At 50.7% G+C, this 22,848-nt stretch overlaps 1 protein-coding gene across 3 annotated transcripts in view; it reads left to right on the forward strand.

Moving 5' to 3' along the window:
• The window catches only part of XRN1 (5'-3' exoribonuclease 1), a 47,277-nt gene that overhangs the window by 19,063 nt on the left and 5,366 nt on the right, over window positions 1-22,848 (forward strand). For all 3 annotated transcript variants that reach the window (XM_061547779.1, XM_061547762.1, XM_061547771.1), the window contains exons 18-36: window positions 472-589; window positions 1,082-1,174; window positions 1,742-1,845; window positions 3,014-3,115; window positions 3,848-4,010; window positions 12,654-12,767; window positions 13,277-13,375; window positions 13,772-13,887; window positions 14,340-14,486; window positions 15,577-15,666; window positions 16,157-16,292; window positions 16,782-16,838; window positions 17,612-17,744; window positions 18,918-18,987; window positions 19,371-19,614; window positions 19,995-20,054; window positions 20,720-20,806; window positions 21,628-21,759; window positions 21,873-21,927. In XM_061547779.1, coding sequence (XP_061403763.1) covers window positions 472-589; window positions 1,082-1,174; window positions 1,742-1,845; window positions 3,014-3,115; window positions 3,848-4,010; window positions 12,654-12,767; window positions 13,277-13,375; window positions 13,772-13,887; window positions 14,340-14,486; window positions 15,577-15,666; window positions 16,157-16,292; window positions 16,782-16,838; window positions 17,612-17,744; window positions 18,918-18,987; window positions 19,371-19,614; window positions 19,995-20,054; window positions 20,720-20,806; window positions 21,628-21,759; window positions 21,873-21,927 — 2,120 coding nt within the window. The remainder of the gene's footprint in view (window positions 1-471; window positions 590-1,081; window positions 1,175-1,741; window positions 1,846-3,013; window positions 3,116-3,847; window positions 4,011-12,653; window positions 12,768-13,276; window positions 13,376-13,771; window positions 13,888-14,339; window positions 14,487-15,576; window positions 15,667-16,156; window positions 16,293-16,781; window positions 16,839-17,611; window positions 17,745-18,917; window positions 18,988-19,370; window positions 19,615-19,994; window positions 20,055-20,719; window positions 20,807-21,627; window positions 21,760-21,872; window positions 21,928-22,848) is intronic.

The following is a 22,848-nucleotide window of genomic DNA, read 5'->3' on the forward strand; positions in this document are numbered from 1 at the left end:
CTCAACTCATTTAAATCCTTAATGTGAGTTAATACAGGAAATTAAATTGCAGCCACAAATGGCTGTATGAGTGTAACCCTCACGGATACCGGCCAGCTGGCTTGGCGGGTGAGCGAGCACCACACATCCAGAAGGTTGCAAATGAAAAGCCTGGTGGGGGTTGACGCAGCCCATCAACCCTTCCTGAGGGGTTGTAAACTAATAGTTCCACTTTGCGGCAAAGTCTGCAGTGGTTGTCTTAGGGATAGACATACCCTCGCTATAGGAATGGGCACTTTCCACCGCTGGCTCAGGGCTGTAAACAGAAGATGAGCACCACCTCAATGCCTATTTGAGCAGGGGAAATCACGTGGACTTTTCTCTGCATTCACACTAATTGATTGCGGTCCTGTCGTAACTTGTGGACGAGTTGTTGGTATTTTTCGTTGACGGCTTAACACCTGGTGTGATGGGGTCATTCCTTGGTACCAGGTGCGTTGAGGTGCCCATGGACGCCTGGCACGTGAAGACCAGGAAACCGCAGACGGAATACTCCACCCCCACCCTCTTCTACCCGGGCTTTCCCACCCTCAAGCAAATCCCACACAAGGTAGTAATAGTGATGAACAATTGAGTGCAATTGGTATTCACGCCATTCTTACAGTGCGGGGCTGTCGCATAGACGCGGAGTTTCAGTAGGATGTCCAGCAGGGAACAATGTAGCTCTGTGTAATCCAAATTGAGTGTAAGTGGAGCTGAGCTTTTGTTAACACCTGATCATGCCGGATGTAATGTCCAGTGAAACGTCAAGTGTAAGATTGTGAATGTTACTTTCTTTAAAAAAATCCGGTTTTGCTGAAAAAACAAACCAATTGGCATGTTTACCCATGTGACCACTTTACTTTATTTGCTGTGTCACAAGATTATTTAAATATCTGACACAAAATTACGTGCAGAATAACAATACGTACCCTTCGAAATGGTTGCATGTTATGCCTTATGGCTCAGTACCCGGTAATAAATCCATCCAAAAGGAAATTGGCAGTTGCCTGCACTGAGCTGTAAAGGCAATCACTGCTTCTCCTCTTGGCTTTGTCGGCAGTTCTACTTCAAGAAGGCCGGCGTCACGGTGTTCCAGCACAAAAGCAGAGGAGAGAGCATCATCCTCGAAGTATTGCCCAAGAACAACGAAATGGTAAAATACCGAATACATTTAAAATGGTACTTTTATGAAAGTTTATTCATGATTGTTTCGAATGTAAATTTACTTTATATTTAACAGAGCAAAAGTAGGGTGGTGCACGTGCTTTTGGGCAGCGGAATTTGATCGTGAGAACCACTTGGTAACGCATGTGTCCTTGCATGCGCAAAATTTATTTGTTGACCAATTGCGTCCGCTATCAGAGATCGATATGCAAGGGGCAGTCCTCAGCAACGTGGGCAGCTCTTGAGTAGCTCCGCAGTCACATGGTGGACATGGACAGTGCATCAGGGGGCTTAAACGTCCGTTGAGCCTGGCCCCAGACAGTCTCGATAGCTGGTGCCCATGTGCACGTGAGATTTGATGGTTAGTGGAGGCGAATGGCAGTCTGAGTGTTGTAAGACTCTCCACCACCTGACACAGCCAAACAAATGCAATTGTCATGTGCACAAGTGTTTAATGCGCCATTGGTAATTTTTTCGGCTCATTAGTAATTTGCGCATTGGTATTGGAGGCGTTGCGGTGGTGGAGTGGGTGACGGTTGTGTACGCTGTGTCGCAGGCGACGGAGGAGCTGGCTGCCACCTTGCTTGGTCGCCCCGTGTTTGTGAACTGGCCTCATCTGGAGGAGGCGCTGGTCATTGCGGTGGCAGACTTCAAAATCAAGTAAGAAAGAGAAGGCATGCTGCATTCCCCATCACCATCATCAGCCACGATCTATCCACTGCGGGACGACGGATTCCCCAAGCCGCTGCAACCTCTCACGTCTCTGACGCAACAACCTGCCCAGCACCTTCACATGGACTGCTGTAATCACTCCATCTCCTCAGTGGACGTACTCCCGGACGGATTCCGTTCCTTCCCTGCCCCACTCGATTATTACCCATGTCCATCATCCCTTCTCGTGACATGTCACCATGTCAGAGTATAAAAAAAGAAGTTTTTATTCGGTGAGTTTTACCTGATATGTAGATCAAAACAGACACTCACTTATGTTTTCGAGTCAAACTTTTATGCTTTGTATCCATTGGTTGCTACATGTCTCATTAGAAAACCTGAAATATTTAACATAGTCTCCATTTACGTTTATATTCCTTTATTTCTCCAATGCAGTTTTGGAAATTATCCTATTGAGAACTGCTTTTACATTGTCTTTCCCTGCACATACGATTAGCATAGTTGGCTACTTAGGGTTCGAAAGAAGTTCAACATACATGTGTAGTGGCATGGTTGACCATCATCGCCACTACTCATAGCCGGCAGTACTAGGGGCTGTTGGCCCTAGGCAATCCCTGGTGGGGGAGCATCGTGACCAACGGTCGGGACCCCAGACCCCAGGCAGGGGGCTGGGGGATGAGGTCATTCTCCAGGCCCTTGGAGAAGGTTCTGGAAGGGAGGCGTGGCCAGGGGCAGAGTGACCCGGGACCCTGTATAAAAGCCAGCTCCCCGAGGGGTCCAGCTCGGTCTTCGTACGGCCGTAGACAGAAGAGCCTCACCTGGAGCCCTGAAGAGAAGAGCCCAATGGGCAGAGCCGAACCCCTGGCTCGGGCGGCTCGAGCTCGTACCAGTGAGAGCTCCAGATTATAACCAGTGAAGAGAGGACTCAAGCCCAAGCAGTGTAGGTGTAGTGATAGCCAGTAAGAGGCGAGCTAGTCCAGGGGACTCCCTACATAGAGTATCGGGTGGAAGGGGCCATTACCCCTTTGTGTTGTAGTCTGTTGGTGTTGTAATAAGCTTCCTCCAGTTTATTACCCACTACACATGCAAAAGTTAGTCATTCTGCTGTTGTGGTTGTCGTGCCATTAATGTCATTCTCTCCACTGTGTGTGTACAGGCTGAGTGTGCAAGGGGAGGGTGCAGTGGATATCAAGAGGGTGCAGCTTTCTAAAGAAGAGGAGAAAAATGTGCGGAAAGATATGCTCGCCATTACTGAACAGTACGTTTCCATGCTCGCCATCACTGAACAGCACATTTCAACACTTGCCATTACCTTGTATTGTATTGTAGACATTGAGCAAGCACGCGATTGTGCTTGCAGAGACATGCCTCTGTGCCATGTGTGCTCTCTGCAGGTGACCTGATCTCAATACGCGTTGGCTTTGTTGGTAACATGGGCGGTGACATGGCCCAGCGGTTGCGCGTTTGCCACTTATTGCAGAGACCTGTGGTTTGAGTTTGGCAGGCCGGCCCTGGTTAATACTGCAGGTGTATTTACCAGTAAATATGCACCGTCTACTTCACGGTGGACGTTAAAGATCCCGTGGTGTCATTGGAAAATTGTAGGGCACAAACTGTCTGAAACTTAAGCGCCTTCCTCTTTGGTTCTTTCGGTAAAGTCACGTAGCAGGTATAAAATAAAATAAATTAAATCATGACGTTTCGGGCGCAACACAAGCGTCCATCATCAGGTGGGACAACCACAGCAAGAAACAATTGCTGAAGTGGGCAAAGGGCTGTTGCAACAAGAGGCTATATAGGCAAGAGAAGGGGGGAGGAGCCAGGGAGGAGAGACAGGGAGGGTGGGGGTGTGGGGTAGGGGGAGTGGAGGCGACAAGTTAAGACACAAGCACGGCCTTCCTTTGTGATAGCCATACCCTTTAAGAATGACAGCATGCGTATGAAATGTACTAAACCTGACACTTTGCATTTACGATTGTTTGTTGCATAGATACATGAACAGGAAGGGCGTGGTGGTGCCCACCTCGGGGTGCGTGCTGTACGCGCACCCACTCGTCTCTCGTCGCTACGTGTTCACGCAGCGTGGCTGCGCCACTCTGCAGCGCCAGTGGGCCGCCAACGCCTCCCCCTTCATGCTGCACACCTCACTCAAGGTCCGTCACCTATTCTCGGTGACATTTTTACGCTCGGTTCATATCCAGTTTTGGGGGATTGGGCCACGTCATCCTGCCTGTTTTGTGTCGTTGGAGCCCTCCACCACCCGATGTAGCCGAGATTATTTATGATGCGTACAAGCGTTTACCGTGTCAAGTGTTACTGTTCCAGCTCACCGGTACATCACAGCCAAATGTAGCAATTAGATACGATGTTTGTAGATCGTTACATGGCCGAACCCAAACATGTGATCTATATTACAATATTGGATGCATCTTCTTGGTTCTTTTGGTAAAGTCACGTAGAAGGGAAATAATAAAGTAATAATAATAAAACATAATAAAATAATTCTCACGACGTTTCGGCCACAAGAATTATTTTATTATGTTTTATTTTTATTATTTTATTATTTCCCTTCTTCTTCTTCTTGGTTCTTTCGGTAAAGTCACGTAGAAGGGAAGTAATAAAATAATAAAAATAAAACATAATAAAACAATTCTCACGACGTTTCGGCCACAACGCAAGCAGCCGTCCTCAGGTGAAAACCAGGTCCGTCGAGGCGACAGAGTCTGAATGAAGCAGCACACGAGCTTGGAGCATATATATAAGCTGGGCGCATTGACAAAGGAATTTGCATATCAAAAGGAATTTAGCATATTTATGGGAAATGCAGGGATGTGATTAGTACTGCATATGCATGTGCATTATACAGGATTAACAGCATCAAAGGGAGCTGCAGTTACTGCTGCTGCAGCAGTTGCTGCTGCTGCTGCAGTTTCTGCTGCTGCTGCTGCAGTTGCTGCTGCTGCTGCAGTTGCTGCTGCTGCTGCACTTGCTGCTGATGCTGCACTTGCTGCTGCTGCTGCAGTTGCTGCCTTATCCATTTTAATATAACACTATGTATTATTCTACCCACCCTAATGTGTATCATACTGCTATATGTTTACTGTACAATTACGACACCATACATTACTCTGCACACTGCACCATGCCAGTGAGTGGAACGCGGTCTGAAAGTCACCGTAAACGTGAACACAATCAGTTAAGATCCGAAATGGTTTATTACCTCCTTCCAATGATTGCTAAGCCAGAATCCATCTTCTCGGTTGAAATTGTCTCTGTGTTTGTATATGTGGATCGCCTCATGAACGAATCTCTCATGATAGCCAGATGGCTTGCAGAAATATTTCCAGAAATATTTCCCTTCTACGTGCAGAAATATAGAAATATGACACAGAAATACGTGCAGAAATATATATAAAAAATATTGCAGAAATATTTCCCTTCTACGTGACTTTACCGAAAGAACCAAGAAGATGAATCCCTGCAGTCACAAAAGCTTTAAATCAAATATTGGATGCGTTTATGTTATTTTAATATTATACTTGTTTTGCCCAGGTAAGCCTCAGCTTGTCTGTTGTATTGTTTATGTTTGTACACTGTTTTATATTTCTTCTGTCACGTGATTATTTTTGCTCCGATAATTTCAATTTGGTTGTTTTAATTCTAATTTATTGCTTGCTACTGAGGGAACCGCAAAAACCCTGCCATAGAATTCATGCTGTGCAGCTGACTGGGCATTTTCAAACACTTTTTCTCTTGGGTTAAGCCACATAATTGGGTCCGGTCAGTGTTTTTCCGTGTTATCCTCCAAAGTAAATCTTCACATGTGTAGTAAGTATATATGGAGGCTTGACGACAGGATCGGAGGCACACTTATTTATTACACCAACACAGTTATTACAGGTCACTTGGCTACAGGGATTTCTCGACAGCTAACCCCTCTAGCCTATACCAACTCCTCCACTACGGGACTAAGGAAGGCTATCTGTCCCAGCTTGGTTAAGCTGGGATCCCGGCTCCCTGAGTCACCAGACCAGCTTCGTCTGGGCTCTCGGGGCCACGCCACCGGCTTGCCCTGGTCGGCCCTTAGAAGGACAGCGAGCCAGGGGAGCTCCGGGGCCTATACTAGCAGGTCTTCGTTCTTCTCTGGTTAAAGCTGAGTCCCGACTCCCGAGCCTTTCGGCTCATCACCTTTTATAGGACTTGCCCCCAAGGGGGGGCCCGTGGGGGATACACATGCGGACGTCGGTGCGAGCGCCACCCTTGTGTACGGCCGTAACCCCGCCCCTTGTGTTTGTTGGCCATCCGTGGCCATGCATAATCACGCCTCAACATTCGTAGCCATGTGCAATTACACCTCTACATCACCCCCCCCTGTACAGCTCGCAGCCGTCCCCGGCTGCAAAAAAAAATCAGAATAAAGGTGCATCCCTCACGAAAACCCCGTGTGTGTGCCTCGCGTAATTTTTAACAAGAACAAGAAAACCTCAACAAGAACAACAAGAGGAAGAGAGAGAGAGAGAAAAAAAATAACCCGACGCACCCTCCCCGGATAAATACCCCAAAACCAACATATATATACGCTCCGGACGCCACCTTTCCCATTGTCCGCAAGGCCCCCCAACGGCCGACCTCACAACACCCCTTCCCTTTTTGTCCGCAAGGCCCCCCAACGGCCGACCTCACAAAAGTCTGCGCGTTTTGGCGCGCGTTCTCGCGGCGGGCCCGTCACAAGGGCCCGTCCCGGCACGCTCAGTGACGGTTGTAGACGGTTCGGGTGCAAGAGGGTCAGGCGTCGCTGCCGAGTGACCCCCGACCCCTCCGGGAGGGGTTGGTGGGCGTGGGCCCGTCACTCCTGTTTCACCTGGGGACGGAACAGCTGGCGTCAGGTTAGGCGAGTGCAGCGACGACGGGGAGTCGGCGACACCCTCACACGTTTGGCCATGCGTGTGTGTGTGTGAACCACGGGGCGGCGTGACGAATGGTTTTAACCTTGAGGGGTGCACATACCACCGGCGCCTCCCCCATTTGACGCGAACACATTGCGGCCGCAAAACCTGCACGACCTCCACTGGCCCCCGCCACGGCCGTACCAATTTCGACGAGGTTGCCAGCGGCACCTGAGGACAGTGCAACCACGCCCTGTCCCCTGGTTTCCATTTGACCACCTGCACCCGCCCCAACCGAAGCCTCTCGTTCGCCTTCTGGCGGAGTTCGGAATTTTGCACGGCCGCTTCCCGCGCCTCAGACAATTTAGCGATGTTACATTTAACGTGTTCGGACAAGTTAGACTTCGCCTGGGGCGCCGAGAGCTTCAGCTGGGTCGCCACAGGGGGGTGAACTTCGCGCCCATACATCAAAAAGAAAGGGGAAAATCCGGTGGCCACATGGGGAGCCATTCTGTAGGCCTGCAACACACCGGCTATACGGAGGTCCCAATCCGTCTGGGATATCGACACCTGCTGGGACAGCATGGACGTGATGGTCCGATGCAGCCGTTCCACCATCCCGTCAGTTTGTGGGTGATACGGAGAGGTCCGAACCTTCTCCGTACCCAAGAGGTCGCACACCTCACGTAGGAGTTTACCAGAAAAATTCCTACCCTGGTCAGTAAGCAGCCGTTCCGGAGCACCTTTGTCGAGGACATAGCCCTGGACAAAGGCCTCCGCGATGGCTGCTGCCGACTGGTTCGCCAGGGGCCAGGCCATAGGCCATCTCGTGAAGTATTCAACCCCCGTTAGTAAATACCTATTGCCCCTGGGCGTAGCGGGAAATGGGCCAAGTATGTCCAGAGCGACGAGCTCGTTAACCCGGGAAACTTTTATGGACTGCAGCGGAGGGTTGGACCCCCTCGCAGGCGGCTTCCTCTGCGCGCATTGCGTGCATGACCCCAAGAGATCCCCCACGTCCTTTTCCATGCCTGGCCAGAAGAAATCCAGCTGGAGCGTGGCAAAGGTCTTGTGAACCCCCAAGTGCAGAAGCCGCTCATGAACAGCCCATACCACCTTACCCCTTAAAGCAGCAGGCACCACAAGCCTCTGGCGCCGGGTTTTTCCATCCCAGTGCATCAAAAGACCCTGGAACAACCCCCACGAGTCAACGTTTTCCACCCCCTGACCAGCCCCCCCGACGCGACGGCGCAAAGCGAGGAGGGAGGTGTCCTCCATTTGGAGGCGTCCCCATTCCGCGACCGGCAACCCCAGCAACGAATCCCTCCCTTCTTGCTCGATAGGACCCGAAGCCGAAGGTGCATCGGCAGCGGCCACGAGGACCGAATCGGTGGTGACGTTCGGGGGCCTACAACGCCCCGAACCCAACAGGCACGCGCACTCCGAAGTGGGTGGCAATCGTGACAGGGCGTCAGCGTTCGTGTGGCGGACACCCTTACGATATGTGGTGACAAAGTCATAGTCTTGGAGGATCTCCAACCATCGAGACAACTGGCCCGGTGGTTGTTGAACCCGCAGGGCGTACTGTAGGGCCGCATGATCTGTACGGACGGTGAACCGCCGACCGTACAGATACGGGCGGTACTGCTGAATGAAATAAACAATCGCCAATAATTCCCGACGGGTAACGCAGTACCGCTGTTCGGCTGGAGACAGTACCCGACTACCGTAAGCCACCACATGCTCTACGCCCCCAATGAGCTGGGACAGCACGCCCCCGATGCCCGTGTTACTTGCGTCAGTATCGAGCAAGAAGGGTTGTGAAAAATCGGGGTAATTCAACGGCGGAGCCCCCACCAAAGCATTCCGGAGGGCGCGAAAAGCAGTCTCCTCCTCCGGCCCCCAATGAAACCTGACTCCCTTGGACGTCAAGGCATGCAATGGTTTCGCAATCGTAGCGAAGTCGGCCACAAATCGTCGATAATACGACGCGAACCCAATGAAACTCCTGACCTCTCCCACCGAGGTGGGAGTCGGCCAGGAGCTGACGCATTCCGTTTTGGCGGGATCAGTGGATATCCCCGAGCGCCCAACAATGTGACCCAAATACCGCACCGATTCGCGGAGTAAATGGCACTTCTGCGGTTTAAATTTCAAATTGGCAGCCCGCATTTTGAGAAAAACAGCACGCAACCTCTGGAGGTGTTCTTCGAAGGATTTGCTAAAGACGATGACATCGTCTAAGTAAATCAAACACGAATCCCATTGCAAACCTGCCAAGACCAATTCCATTAACCGCTGAAAAGTTGCCGGCGCAGAATGTAAACCCATCGGCAAGCGGTTAAATTGGAAGAGACCTTGCGGTGTCCGAAAAGCAGTCTTAGGTTTTGATTCGTCATCCAGAGGAAGCTGCCAGAATCCAGATAGCAAATCGAGGGTGGAAAAGAATCGCGCCCCCGCCAAGGCATCGAGCGACTCATCCATTCGAGGAAGCGGGTACGCATCTGCCACAGAGATTTTGTTCAGACGCCGAAAGTCGACACAAAACCGCAGTGAGCCGTCGTGTTTTTTCACCAAAACGATCGGCGCGCCCCACGGGCTGTTGGAAGGGGAAATGATATCGGCGGCTAGCATGTCATCAACAGCCGATTTGACATGATCCTTTTCGGCGGGACTCAACCGAAAGGGATTTTGGCGGATTGGCGCGCTGTCACCCGTGTCAATATGGTGTCGCAGCAATTTAGTACAACCAATATCAAATTTGTGTTGACTAAAAACGTCCGCAAATTCGCTCAGGAGAACTCGCAGCTGCGCGCGCTGCGAGTCGGACAGGTCCACTGAACCCGCGCAAAGCGCATCCAGCCATCCGTCATCACAGTCCGAATGCGGTCGCGACGGAAGATCGGTGGATACCTGACCCACGAGTGGTTCCTCATAGGGTACCGGCGTTGCGTGTGCAAGCACGGTCCCTTGAGGAACCACGGCCGTTCGCGATCCCACATTAAGGACTGCAATGAAGGGGTCCCCATCCCCTCGCACCATAGTCTGAGCCGCGAGCAAATCGGGTCCATTGACCCCGGCCCGAGATGGACCCAACAAGACCCCCCGATCCGCAACCCCTTCATCAAACGGCCGACGCAACCTAAGAGGGACGAGCATCTGGGCCCCCGGAGGCACGCGCACAGTTTTTGTGACGAGCGCCTGCACGGTGGCAAACGCCCGACGCTCCGTGGCGGGGGAAGACAGAAATGTAACGCGTCGGCCCGATGGGAGCTCAATGCACCCTTGGTCAATAAGGATGCGGATGGGCATTTTGGCCAGAAAATCCGTCCCCAACAGGCACGGAACCGCGAGTGAGGAGGAAACCAAAACAGGCCCGGATAATTTAATGTCCCCAATGCAGATAGTGGCGCGGATTTGGCCAATAATGCCCAGAGAGCCCCCGTTAGCGGCATAGCACGGCACGTCAACAGGGAGCAAGGGACGACTTTGAACGGGAAGGATGTTATAAATCAAATCAGATATAATGGTCGCCGATGCCCCTGTGTCAATTAAAATCCGCACCTCTACCCCATCAATGTGACCAACCACGACCGATGATCCCGCCGACGCAGCAACGACACGATGGGCGAGCTCCAACCACTGACCCGGTTGGAGCGCTCGCCGCATTACCGAACAATCGCGCGCGACGGACGGGGAATTTGGAGCCCTGTTTAGTTGAGCGCGTGAGTGTGTGTCGGATGTGTGTGTGGGCCAAACGTGTGAGGTGCCGCGACTCGCCGTATTTCTCTGCTGGAGCTTGAGAGGAGACGGCGTGGCGTCCTGGCGAGGTGTCGCCCCGCGCTGACGGGGAGCCCGGCATCCTGACGCAACGTGGCCTTGCAGGCCACAGTTGTAGCAGCGTGTGAGCGCCCCCGATGTCCTGGGCTGCTCCTGGCGACTCGGTCCATTCCGAGCCTGTGGTGCCGCCGATCTCCATTCCCCTCGCCGCTCCACCCCGCAGACCTTCGATGGGAGGGCGGTGGTCGCCATGGCATGGCCGGCCGCCCCCTTTGCCGCCTTTCGGCGCAGGGACCGCAAGCCCCCGTGGATGTGGCGCGCGACCAGCAGGGACGACATCTCCGCGTCGTCCTGAGCCAGGACGTTGACGTCCAGCTCGTCAGCGAGTAGCAGCAGCTTCTCAGCCACCATGGCATCCACTCCTTCCTCGTCCATCCTTGGGAAAGCAGCCTTCGCCAGAGCCAGGAGAGCCGTCCGGAAGGCCAGGGGTGACTCGTTGGCGGCCCGACTCCGATCGTGGAACAGCTGCCTGCAGTCCGAAGGCGGCCCATAGACGGCTGACAGCAGCTGCAACGCCAGGTGTAGAGTGGCGCGCTTTTCCCTCGGCGCCGAGGTGAGGGTAGCCAGGGCGTCGTTGTCCAGCATCGCTGGCAGCGCGCGTAGAGCCTCGGCGTCCGACCAGTTCGCCATCTCTTGATGAGCGATGAACCGCCTCTTGAAGCCGCCCCAGTCTCCGTCAGCGCCGACAAATTCTTTAAGAGGCGGCAGACGCTGTTGTAAGGCGGCGTCCGTGGCCGCAGAACGCTCTCCGTCGCTCCCCGCCGATGATACAGTGTGGGCGGGCCGTGCACATGGCATCGCCGGTCGCTCCGATGTTGACGCGCCGGCCGGCGTTGATGATGTCACGGCTTGTGTTTGGCGCTCAGCAGACACGTGACGCGGGCCGGCCCCGCCCTCCGCTCGTACTGTAGAGATGGCGGGAAATTTGACCGCGAGCCGCGTCGGGGTGGCGGGAAACGTCGCCCCGCGCCGGCTGCCGTCGTCGACCCGCGCTGCTCCTCCAGCCCCCAGCCGCGTGATCTCCTCCAACGCGGCGGCCGCGGCGTAGAGCAGGTCCGCCAGGCGGGAGTGGGCCAGCCGGAGTCCTTCGGCCGACGCATCCCCCTCCTCCTGTCGTAGCGGCGCGGGCGTACTCGGCCCCGGCTGCTCCGATTCGACCCCGGCCATCTCTGGTGGTGATTCGGCCGCGGCGTCTTCCATCTCCGACTCCCTGGTATGTGTCGTCCCTCGTGTGTCCATCGTTGGACGTTTACTTCTGACCCCAGATGTAGTAAGTATATATGGAGGCTTGACGACAGGATCGGAGGCACACTTATTTATTACACCAACACAGTTATTACAGGTCACTTGGCTACAGGGATTTCTCGACAGCTAACCCCTCTAGCCTATACCAACTCCTCCACTACGGGACTAGGGGAGGCTATCTGTCCCAGCTTGGTTAAGCTGGGATCCCGGCTCCCTGAGTCACCAGACCAGCTTCGTCTGGGCTCTCGGGGCCACGCCACCGGCTTGCCCTGGTCGGCCCTTAGAAGGACAGCGAGCCAGGGGAGCTCCGGGGCCTATACTAGCAGGTCTTCGTTCTTCTCTGGTTAAAGCTGAGTCCCGACTCCCGAGCCTTTCGGCTCATCACCTTTTATAGGACTTGCCCCCAAGGGGGGGCCCGTGGGGGATACACATGCGGACGTCGGTGCGAGCGCCACCCTTGTGTACGGCCGTAACCCCGCCCCTTGTGTTTGTTGGCCATCCGTGGCCATGCATAATCACGCCTCAACATTCGTAGCCATGTGCAATTACACCTCTACACATGTACAAGCGTTTACGACACAAATCACTACACAAATCATTATCATTTCAACTCCATTCTAATTTACGTTTTGTTGTTTTTGCTCTGATTTGTATTTTCTTTGTTCTACTTGTTTTTATGTCATTGCTTTAGTGATATCGGTGACCCAGGTCAGTCATTCTTGCAAATTAAACTATCCTGGTCTCTCGAGGTCTCACCTGGTTCAACAAAATAACTGACACATGAAACATGGCCAATGTGTGTGTGTGTCCCTGTCTCTTCTCCAGGATATTTGCACACCCGAAGTTGCTGCTAGCCACAGCAAGACCTTAGAGGAGATCTTCCCGCTCAACTCCACGGTGTTCATGCTAGGCACCCCTCACTATGGCTGCCAGGGCGAGGTACGTTTCACATTCGCACCGCGTCTCGCTTGCTACTGAGGGAACCGTAAAAACCCTGCCATAGAATTCATGCTGTGCTGCTGACCTGGGCATTTTCAAACACTTTCTCTCTTTGGTTAAGCCACATAATTGGGTCCGGTAATTTTTTTGTCGTGTTATCCTCCAAAGTAAATCTTCACGTGTACAAGCGTTTACGACACAAATCATTATCATTTCAACTCGATGCTAAACGCTCGTACACGTGACGACAACTAAACCGAGATGTTTCTCTGCGGCGTGGAGATGCAGCTGACAACAAGTGAGCGTTGCTCTGCTTCAAAAGCAGAGGGATATTTTGGGGTCCCCCAATGAACCCACTTTATACAGGATACGGTTTGTCCGCCCACATACAACAGGTTTGCACTGTATCTTGCACTGTATCTGAAACCGTGACGCTGCCAAGTCCTGGTGCGTTCTAATGTCATGCCAAATGTCGTATTTTGTTTCCTCGTGTTTGTCTCTCAACCCAGATTTTGGATTCGTCCGACATCATCCCTGAGGGACGAATTCGAGTGATGTTCACCGTCCCGTACGAGCCCAACCTGCAACCGGTCATTCAGAACCAGCACGTGAGTGACCTGGCTCACAACCATTACTGCACTCTACCCTAGCAGTGCTTTTGCAGTGGTTGAGGGCATTTGACTGTTGTTAATTGTGGGGGTGGGGTGTATGTGATGTGATTCATAATAATTTTTTGGTGAGGTCAAGTACAGATTGCATAAAATCCAGCATGACATTACCCATGACAATTTAGTTTTGTTTCGCCATGTCATGTGATGGTGGGTGTTATGACACCGGTTTGACCAGATCATTACGTAGCCTAATCCAATAAAAACGATCGTGAATCATAATTTTGTCTGCAAAAAACCTACGCCTTTAAGTGTAGCTACAGTATTGGTGTGTGCCGTGGTTTTACTGGTGCTGATTGTGTCTGGCCCCGGGGTTGCCCTCGCGTCCCCGTGCAGAGGTTTGCAGTGCGCTATAGCCCAGGCTACGTGCTCGCCAACCGCCTGGCAATATCGGGGCACGTGCTCTCGCGTATCACGGGCACGCTACTCGTCGCCAAAGGCTCCAGGAAATGGTAATTGAGCTTGCACTATCTGCAAAAGATACATTTACTTGTGTGATATAATACATTGGGAAATATCAATGCGTTTGGCTTTGGGCTTTGGCATTTGTGATGCTATTTTAATACAAAGAAATACTTTTCCGTGACTAATTCGAATTTTAACTTGATTTAGTTTCAATACTCTTTGGTTCTTTCGGTAAAGTCACGTAAGTAGAAAAAATAATATATCACGACGTTTCGATCGCAACACAAGCAATCGTCAATGTTTATTTACAAAAACACTTCTAGTCCTACCCCTACTGGTGCTGCAGTAAACCATATGCTACACATATAAACCTTGCACCCAGGAGCCACCATATTTAGACAGGCATAAGTTATTTATAGTGGTCTTTATCACACATCGGTGCTTACATCGATGCCATCGGTCCGAGTTAATTTACCACGTGTGTGTGTGTGTTTTACAGCCCCAAGGGGGATCAGAAATGCAACCTGGGGCTCAATCTCAAATTCAACAGAAAAAACGAGGAGGTGTCCGGTTACACGAAGCGCGTCGAAAATGAGTGGCTCTACTCAGCCGCGACAGAGTTGCTGCTCGGCCAGTACGTCGAGAGGTAAAGTGTGAAGAGAGAGAGAGACAGCCCCCGCCGCCGCTGCTGCTGCTTCTGCTCTCGTGAGCTCAGCGCGCACACAGAGCCCTGTGTGCCCAGCTTCCTCAGCAGGCTCAGAGGGGACGACGCCTGTAAAGTGGAGTCTGGCATGAAGTGAATATTTGTTGTGTTGTGCGCTCTTTACTGTACGCGAAGCACAAAAGACGCATGAAGTCGTTGGGAGTACCCACCGTGACATCACCAAATGCCAAAGCTTTGGCTGTTTCCCTTTGCAATTTGGGCCTGGCTACTTTTAATTTATGAATTACATTTTTTAATGTTTCTGAAAGCAAGTAAAATTTTGAATGGACTTGATCGAATAAATGTCTGGTGTGCTGCGCAATTGTCAGGTGACAGTGCATATGAGTTGTGTTGGTTCCATTGATTTCTCATCGAGTGTAGTTTGTAGTGTAGTTAAAACGATTGGCTTCTTTGGAGATAAGACTGGAGTTTAAGTAGCCCAGATGAGCAGTCATTTCTCTTGTTGCTGTCGTGTGGATGCAATCGACGTGAATATAATTTTTTTTAAACGACTCGACAGCAACTGCCAACACGGAGCGTGAAGAGTCTCCTTAAATTTCGATTTAAAGCTTTCGTGACTGCAGGGATTCATATTCTTGGTTCTTTCGGTAAAGTCACGTAGAAGGGAAAAAATACAATAATAAAAATAAAACATAAAATTCTCACGACGTTTCCGCCACAACGCAAGCAGCCATCCTCAGGCGAAGAACAGAGCTGTCGGAAAGACAGCATCCTAATGAACACTGCTAAGCTTGGCAGCGTATTTTAAGCTGGGTGGGGTTATATATTATTTTCATTATTTCCCTTCTACGTGACTTTACCGAAAGAACCAAGAATGGGAGTCTCCTTGTTGTTTGGGGATTCTACACCGTACCCTTGTATCCAAGCGAACTGCAGCTGGGACATTTAGCATTGCGACGAATATTAACTTTGAAGCATTTCTTTTGGTTAACAAGGGTAGAGTGAACAGACGATTGTTAGGTTTGTGTGGAAATGTGCTTTCTCAATGAAACTTCTTTCTTCCCCATTACAGATTTCCAGAGCTTTTCAAATATTTGGCAAGCAACTCGCAGAGTGACATGTTTTACGAGGATGAAATCTGGTCGTCTGAAGAAGAGAACAGGTAATCTGAACCCATCGCTGCTTTCACCATCGTGTGACAAACGTCGCATCGTTTGCCCACACCGACAGCAGTGCTATTGCAACGCTTCCTTTGGTGAGATGCATGCCTTACCATCGCGCTAGTTTGCCCAGGAAACCTCAAATCAAATTTGGAAAGTGATATTTCGACCGTAACACCTGTCCACTCTTTTTGAATGGCGTCACGGGATCTTTAACAACCACTGTGAAAAAGCAGAGACCGCTTATTGCACGGTTAATACACCCCGTAATATTAACCAGGGCGGGCTGCTAGATTTGAACCATCAACTTCAGCACTAAGCGACGAACGGGCCTCCGCTGGGCCACGTCACCGCCCCGTACGAAGGGCCTTGCAAGAGGCGCAGTGTTGAAGCACACACCAAAATAACCTTCCACACTCCTTATTCAGCGGAACCCAGCATAGAGAGAGGTGGTTGTCCCGCGCGTGTGCCGCCCCGTGTCTGTGCGTGCAGCTCGGAGCGCGTGCACGAGGTGCTCGATTGGCTGAAGTCGCTGCCCGCGTCCAGCGCATCGCGCTCGTCCTGCGACACGCAGGTCCTCGACGCCGGCGTGGTCGAGCGCCTCGAGCAGGAGATAGATGCCCACAAGGTCCGTGTGCCACTCCCGCCACTGTGCAAAGTATTTTCTTAATCTTTATCACGGAATTAATGGTGGTCTGCACGATATCTTGTTTTGAATCACTTCACCATGAAAGGACGCTTCTGTCAGCCTCAGACACTAAATCGTTTTATTTTTAGTGGAATTGTTTTGTCTTGAATATCCCATGAGAAGGAATATCTCATTTGCAAGGGTATGCGGTGTGTGCAGCAAACACGTGTATACAAACATTTGGAATCTATAATGCAGCCTTGACTATCATCCAGCCTGCTGAGCCGCGACTGAGAATAAGGCACTCAAGCTCCCCACATCATGACGGAGGGGGGATTTTATACTCTTCCTGAGTCAAACGGAGAGTGATTAGGTAAAGAAAAAGTGTTGTGAGTGCAGAAAACAATTATCCAACAATGTTCAACACGATGATTGAGTGTTTACGTCTTGTGATGTGTGAAATAGTGTGCTGTAATATGTTGTTGTCAGGCTATGAAAAACAAGAAAAAAGTAAAAATCAGTGTGAAGCCGCATCTGCTGTTCCGGGTGAGTGGCATCGCACCTCGCATGTCCCGTGGTTCACGTGTGTGCACTGTATCCACATCATTACTAAATGCATTTTTTTAAATTCTGTAGATTATTAATTGTGGTGGTAGGGGGGACGAGAGGTAATAACTTCGTGTCTCACTGCAAGAAGGTCCAAGGTTTAATTCCCGACTTGGGCGCCTTTCTGCGTGGAGCGTGTGTGTTGTCCTCCCCCTGTTCTGCATGGATCTCCTTTCTCCCACAAATTAAAAAAACGCTTATACGGTGTGACTGGTATTGTCCAAAACATCAAAATGCTGAAAAATGTCCTGCAAATTACCCCGTTGGGAGTACACACCCAGCAACATCGCCCTCCTACCATGAAAGCCTTGAGGCTCTGAGGCTTTTTTTAGTGAACAAGCGCAATAGAAATGTATTCAACAAGGCACTTTCAACGACACATTCTGTCTCTTCTTCAAGCAGTGCAATTCGCTCTCGTTGCCTCTCCTTGTCCCCACACGGGAGGTGCATGGCCAGTTTATACATTGCACGGTCATAGAGTAGGAACGTCACACGTTGCGATGAAGTGGCCACTTGTGAATCGCTCCAGCCTGTTGCTTGAGATCACTTTGAGACCTAAACAAGTCCGAACGATGTTTGCATGAGCTGTTGTGTTCATCGAATTCTGTGTGTAGCGTGGCTGCTGAGTGCGTGCGTGCGTGTATGCGTTCTGTCGGCGCGCAACTTGGCATGAAAACCGCGGCGTCTGTTGTGGCGGCGGTCGTGCATTGCAGCCCGAGGAGTCGCTGGGCTACGTGATCCCAGACCCGCAGGCCAAGTTCCAGCTGTTCGACCGAGTGGTGAACGTCCGCGAGAGCTTCTCGGTGCCGCTCGGCTTGAGGGGAACCTTGATCGGCATTCACGGTGGTGAGACTTCCAGTCGTGATCCACGTGTCGTTTAATAATCCATGAAACTCCCACTCGCTTCTAAATACTCGTCGAATGAGGTTTTTGGGTGTGGAGATAATGCTCACATGTCCACACAGATGCACTCGTGTACCCACTTGCTGCACTGCCATCTCCTGCCGACCTCGTAGAAATAGGACTGCAGTAATTCAGATATGTCACTGAAGAGAAAACCCATCGTGGTAAAAATAACAAGGTTGTCAGGATGGACCACGTAGAACACTGGTGAGACTAGACCATAAAGAAGGCTGTCTCTGGTGTAGGCCAATCAGTTTCAAGGACAATGCATATATTATCAGAGGATGATTTTGCATGTTTTGTCACAAGTACGTGTGGTTCATGCAGACTTGATGCCTTGCAAAAGGTGTCTATTTGGTGTTTGAACATCTTATCACCTCCTGTTTTATCGCCAGAAAGGGTCAAAGGTATTCTTATTTTTCATAATTTTTGATGCTGGCAAAAAAGGTCCCATAGATAACACGAGGAATATTAATTAACTTTACTGTAATTGAACCGCATTGCGCAGCATACGCAGCGTTGTAGATTTTCGTGCAGCATTATGCATGGATCTTTCACTGCCGTGTTAAGGAAGCCGTGAACATTCGTTCTCGATTCCTTTGCATCATCAGGTAAACACCTTTATGTGAGCTTCACTGGCCCGGGTGGCTCAGAGTTACAATGAGCAACTCATAATCAGAAGGTTGTCAAGTTCAAATCCTGTTTTTTGGGTTCACTCATCCCATCATCGCTCTGCAGCTGATAAAACAGATACTACTTTCCGAGCAGAGACTCTGCCCCCGGCATAGGAATGTGGAATTTCCGCCACTGGCTCAGGGCTGTGAACAGGAGATGAGCACCGCTCATTTGAGGAGTAAGTCGACAATTGACGCGCGTTGCTGACCGGCTCTGTTTCGGTGGCCACTTCACATGAACGCACACTCGGTGTCCACCCGGTGTCCACCCGGTGTCCACCAAGTGTACACTCGATGATGGGCTGAGTACACAGACTGTCAACCCGGTGTCCACCCGGTGTCCATCCTGTGTACACGAGGCATCAGCGTTGACCTCTCCACAAATCCTCGTCTACTGCACACAACGTGGACGCTACAGACTAATTGGTGTTTGTTTTTCCAGCTGAACGTGAAGCAGACATCCTCTACGAAGTCTTGTTTGATGAAGAGTTTGTTGGAGGTCTGACCATAAGGTGAGACGCATTGAATGTGCTCGCGCGTGCGTAGTACTTTGAGTGTTCGTGTGCGTCTCTTATGTGATCACTTGGCATGGCTGTAGTGGAGCACACCGTTCGTAACTCAAGGTATTCGGTATAATTAAACGTAAAGCAGCAGTCGGGGTGATTAATCATCCAGCACTCACCGATATGAATTCTCTCCCCATCATCTCTCCTCCCAAGCTCTCATAATAATCTTTCTCACTTCATAGACGTGTTAACTGTTACCAATTACAACTTTTAATGCGCCGTTCGTTAATGTGCTGTGACACGTTGGGCCTTTCGGGCCTCCGCTGAGCCACTTGTTTTAAACATCCCTCAAGTCACGGATGGTATCGCTGCCGTGTCCCCCGTGCCAGGTGCACGTCGGGCCGCGCGTACCGCCTGCCTCCGTCGGCCCTCGTGAACCTGTCGCACGGCACGCGTGGCTCGTTCGAGCTGCTGGGCCCCAACGTGGGCAAGCTGGCCACGGCCCCGCAGCCGCTGCACGTTGGAAACGACTTCCGAGGCCCCCGCAAAACCCCAACCAATCAGCCGCTGGCGGTGCTCACCTCCGCGGGAAGACTCAACCACTCGCCCACCTCGCCGTTTCTGCCAACAAACGTAACGTTTCCTCGTCTGTTTGTCGACGACGTTAAGTTGTGCTGCGCTAAACGGTTCCCTGTTTAATTGTGATTGGTTTTAACCCCGTAAATGTTAGCATGCGTAAGTGTGCACAGTGGAAGGAAATAGCAAGCCAACCAATGCTGCTCGTGCGCAACAGTATTGGGGTTACTTTCCACAACAAGATGACAATGTTAATATCTAAGTTATCGTTTGCCCTGTAATGCAAATCATTTGATCGTCAGTCGGGTATTTTAGAACTGGGATTAAATGATGTACATGTGTGTTTGCCTTGAGTGCACTGTTGATCCTTGCGTTCGTCATCGCAATCGTTACCACCTCACAACTCGCAATCTGCTGCGTGCTTGGTATTGATGCAGGATGGATTCGTATCCCTTTGGGAAAAGCTGCAAGATAGTAAACCTGGGAACAACACCAATGTAAGAAGCAGATAGACACGTTTATATACACTTGCGACATCCACCAGTCTCGCATACAGAGGAGAGGGAACCAGTAACGGATAAGACAATTAGGATGACTTTATTGTAATGTATACTCAACGTGACGCAGTCATGTTGGTTCATGTTCCAGCGCTCACTTATTCACTCCAGTCACTCGCCGGCAGTCGGTCATCTCCCAATCACTCTTTTGTCTCGACTACCATTGTTACTGTTCCTCTCACCTTCACTTATTGATTCCTCCACCCACACGGGATGCAACCACCACATTGCAGGTCACAACACATCCCTTCCCTCGCACTACATCGCATGTGCTCTCCTACCTCTCTCATCTCACTCTACTCTCCTCCAAACACTCTCCACTTGTAGAAACCCCCAGTCAACCGTTGCTCAGTGGAAGGTTGCTGTTTCTCCTCTGCTACCCCCAGACAACCATGCTGTCGACTCTGCTCCTGGTCAATTCCATGCTCGCGATCTTACCTCCTCTGCCTATCACTGCCCCTTCGCTGCAAAGTATACATGCTAGCCTGCTTTCCCCGTGATGCACGTCCAACTTCGTTGTGCAGTGGCTTCCTCCAGGTCCTGTTTACGTCGAGTGACCCCGTTTGCGTGGCGCCACGGTCGTCACCGCTTCCTTTTGCCTTTAGGAAGCAGAAGTCAGCAAGCCCAACATCTCCATCCTCGCCCGGCCAGTGCAGAGCGCCCCTCAACCTCAACCGCAGCCAGCCCAAGGGGTAAACAGGCGGCTTCTATATTTACACCAACACGGCAACCGCAGTTGCATAATAAGTCTAATCATCACGCGTGCGTTCGCTTAAATGCCTCGGCATCTCAAAGAGCTTCGCATCACAGCTCGTCTCGAACATAATGAAGGGGGACCCCCAGTGGCAGCTCTTCGTGTGTGGCACAAGATATCTCAGTGCCTGGCCTGCAAATGGGAATTCATGTGCCAGTCAGGTGCGACGATTGCTGCTGCTGTGTGTGGAATCCCATCGGAGTAATTTGCGGTCATTTTTAAATGTCAAATTTGGACCGTTATGCTGGCACACAAGGCCTAATCGTTCTGAATGGTGTCACGCGATCTTTAGTGTCCATTGTGAAGTCGATAACGAGTGGTATGTGACGCTCAATAAACCCACAATAACCAGGGCGGCCTGACAGATTCGAACCGCGAATCCCAGTAACAAGCAACGAACGCGCTAATGCAAGGCCACGTCATAAAATAATTTAATGCACTGCTAACGGTTTACAAGCACAAATTTAATTTCAGAGAATGACCGTCTCCATCTATGACGATGCTTTTGCAGCATAGATGTTAATCTGAGTGTTTTGGGCAAAGGCACGAAACATTAGTCTCCTGGATTTTGTCTGCTTAGAGCCATTGCAAATCCCATTTGCTGATGAGGTTTGTTTACCAATGTTGTATACATTTTTATATGTATGAGAATTTGTTTTCACGTGTACAAAGCACAAGTACTTATGTTCATTTCATATTTTACACATTTGAGTATTGATGGTGAGCTGGCATTTGTCTGCTTTTTATATTTTGTCAAAGATCTCCAGTGAATTCCAAAAACTTCTGTCGTCACTGAAAGTCGGTGAAAATGAATCGAGTCATCCGAAACCTCAGCAAGACAGTGGCCCGGGGCCCAGCCCCAATGACCTCGACACCCACTTATTTGTGCAGGTTTGTGAGCTTTCCTACCTCTGGTTTGCAAACTCCCCCGGTGGCGCGCAAACTCCCCCTGCGGCTGTGCGTTGTTCTTCATGCTGTGTTGCACTTTGTGTTTGATTTCACAGAAAGGGACTGAGACGCTCATGCAGCTGCTGAAAATTGACAAGCAACCGGCACGCGGTGAGACCGTCGTTGATGTCGATTCCGTTGGCGTGGTGTTCTTGTTTCCATGAACACAGATGCATTCCACGTTTCTGATATCCACAGTGGTGTGGGTGTGGGCCTCGTAATGGTCTGGCCAAATTTTTTTGTCATTAGACCCTCTACCGCCCAGCACAGCCAAACAAATAAAATTGTCACATGGTGAGCAATCGTTGACCTCGCAAATTATTACCGTCGAGCTCGCCGGTATGCTGAATAAATAATTGGCATATTAAATGCTTGGCCTTCTCTTCCACACTGGCCAGATGTCTTGGAAAACGTGGAAGTACCCACACTTTACACCACCGCATGTGCTTCAAACGCGTATCCTCTGATAACATCAGGTTTAAACCTGCCAGACACCAGGTTATTGAAAACCTGGTGTTTGACAGGTTGACTGAGCCCGATGCTATCTTCACATCGTGCTTGCCTGGCTTCTGTGCCACGTAAGCAGACAAGATTCCTTGGATTCAACAAATAGCAGCCTCGCGTTTCTATTGTGGACATGTTTTTTCACCTCGAGCAGTCCCTCATGTCCACTTTCCACACCGTTGCATGTGGCGTTCAGTTGGATTTTGCTTTAACGTATTGGCTACGGCAGGCGGCACAGGGTGGCAAGGTGGTACCACTTGTGGCTCACAGTAAGAAGGACCTGGGTTAGATTTCTGACTCGGGCGCCTTTCTGTGTGGAGTGTGAATGTTCTCCCCCTATTCTGCATGGGTTTCTTCCAGATTCTCTGGTTGCCTCCCATAGCTAAAAAAAAATCCATACGGTGCAATTGCTACTGTATTGACCAAACATCCTATGTACTAATTCGTGTTCACACGTACCAACATTACCCCGCCGAGTCTTGAGGCTTTGCTGGGCACACCCACCCAATGACGGCCTCCACCTTAGTC

This window comes from Lethenteron reissneri, chromosome 9 (genome assembly GCF_015708825.2).
Source record: "Lethenteron reissneri isolate LAM-NWPU_2019-01 chromosome 9, ASM1570882v1, whole genome shotgun sequence".
Lineage (NCBI taxonomy): Eukaryota > Metazoa > Chordata > Hyperoartia > Petromyzontiformes > Petromyzontidae > Lethenteron > Lethenteron reissneri.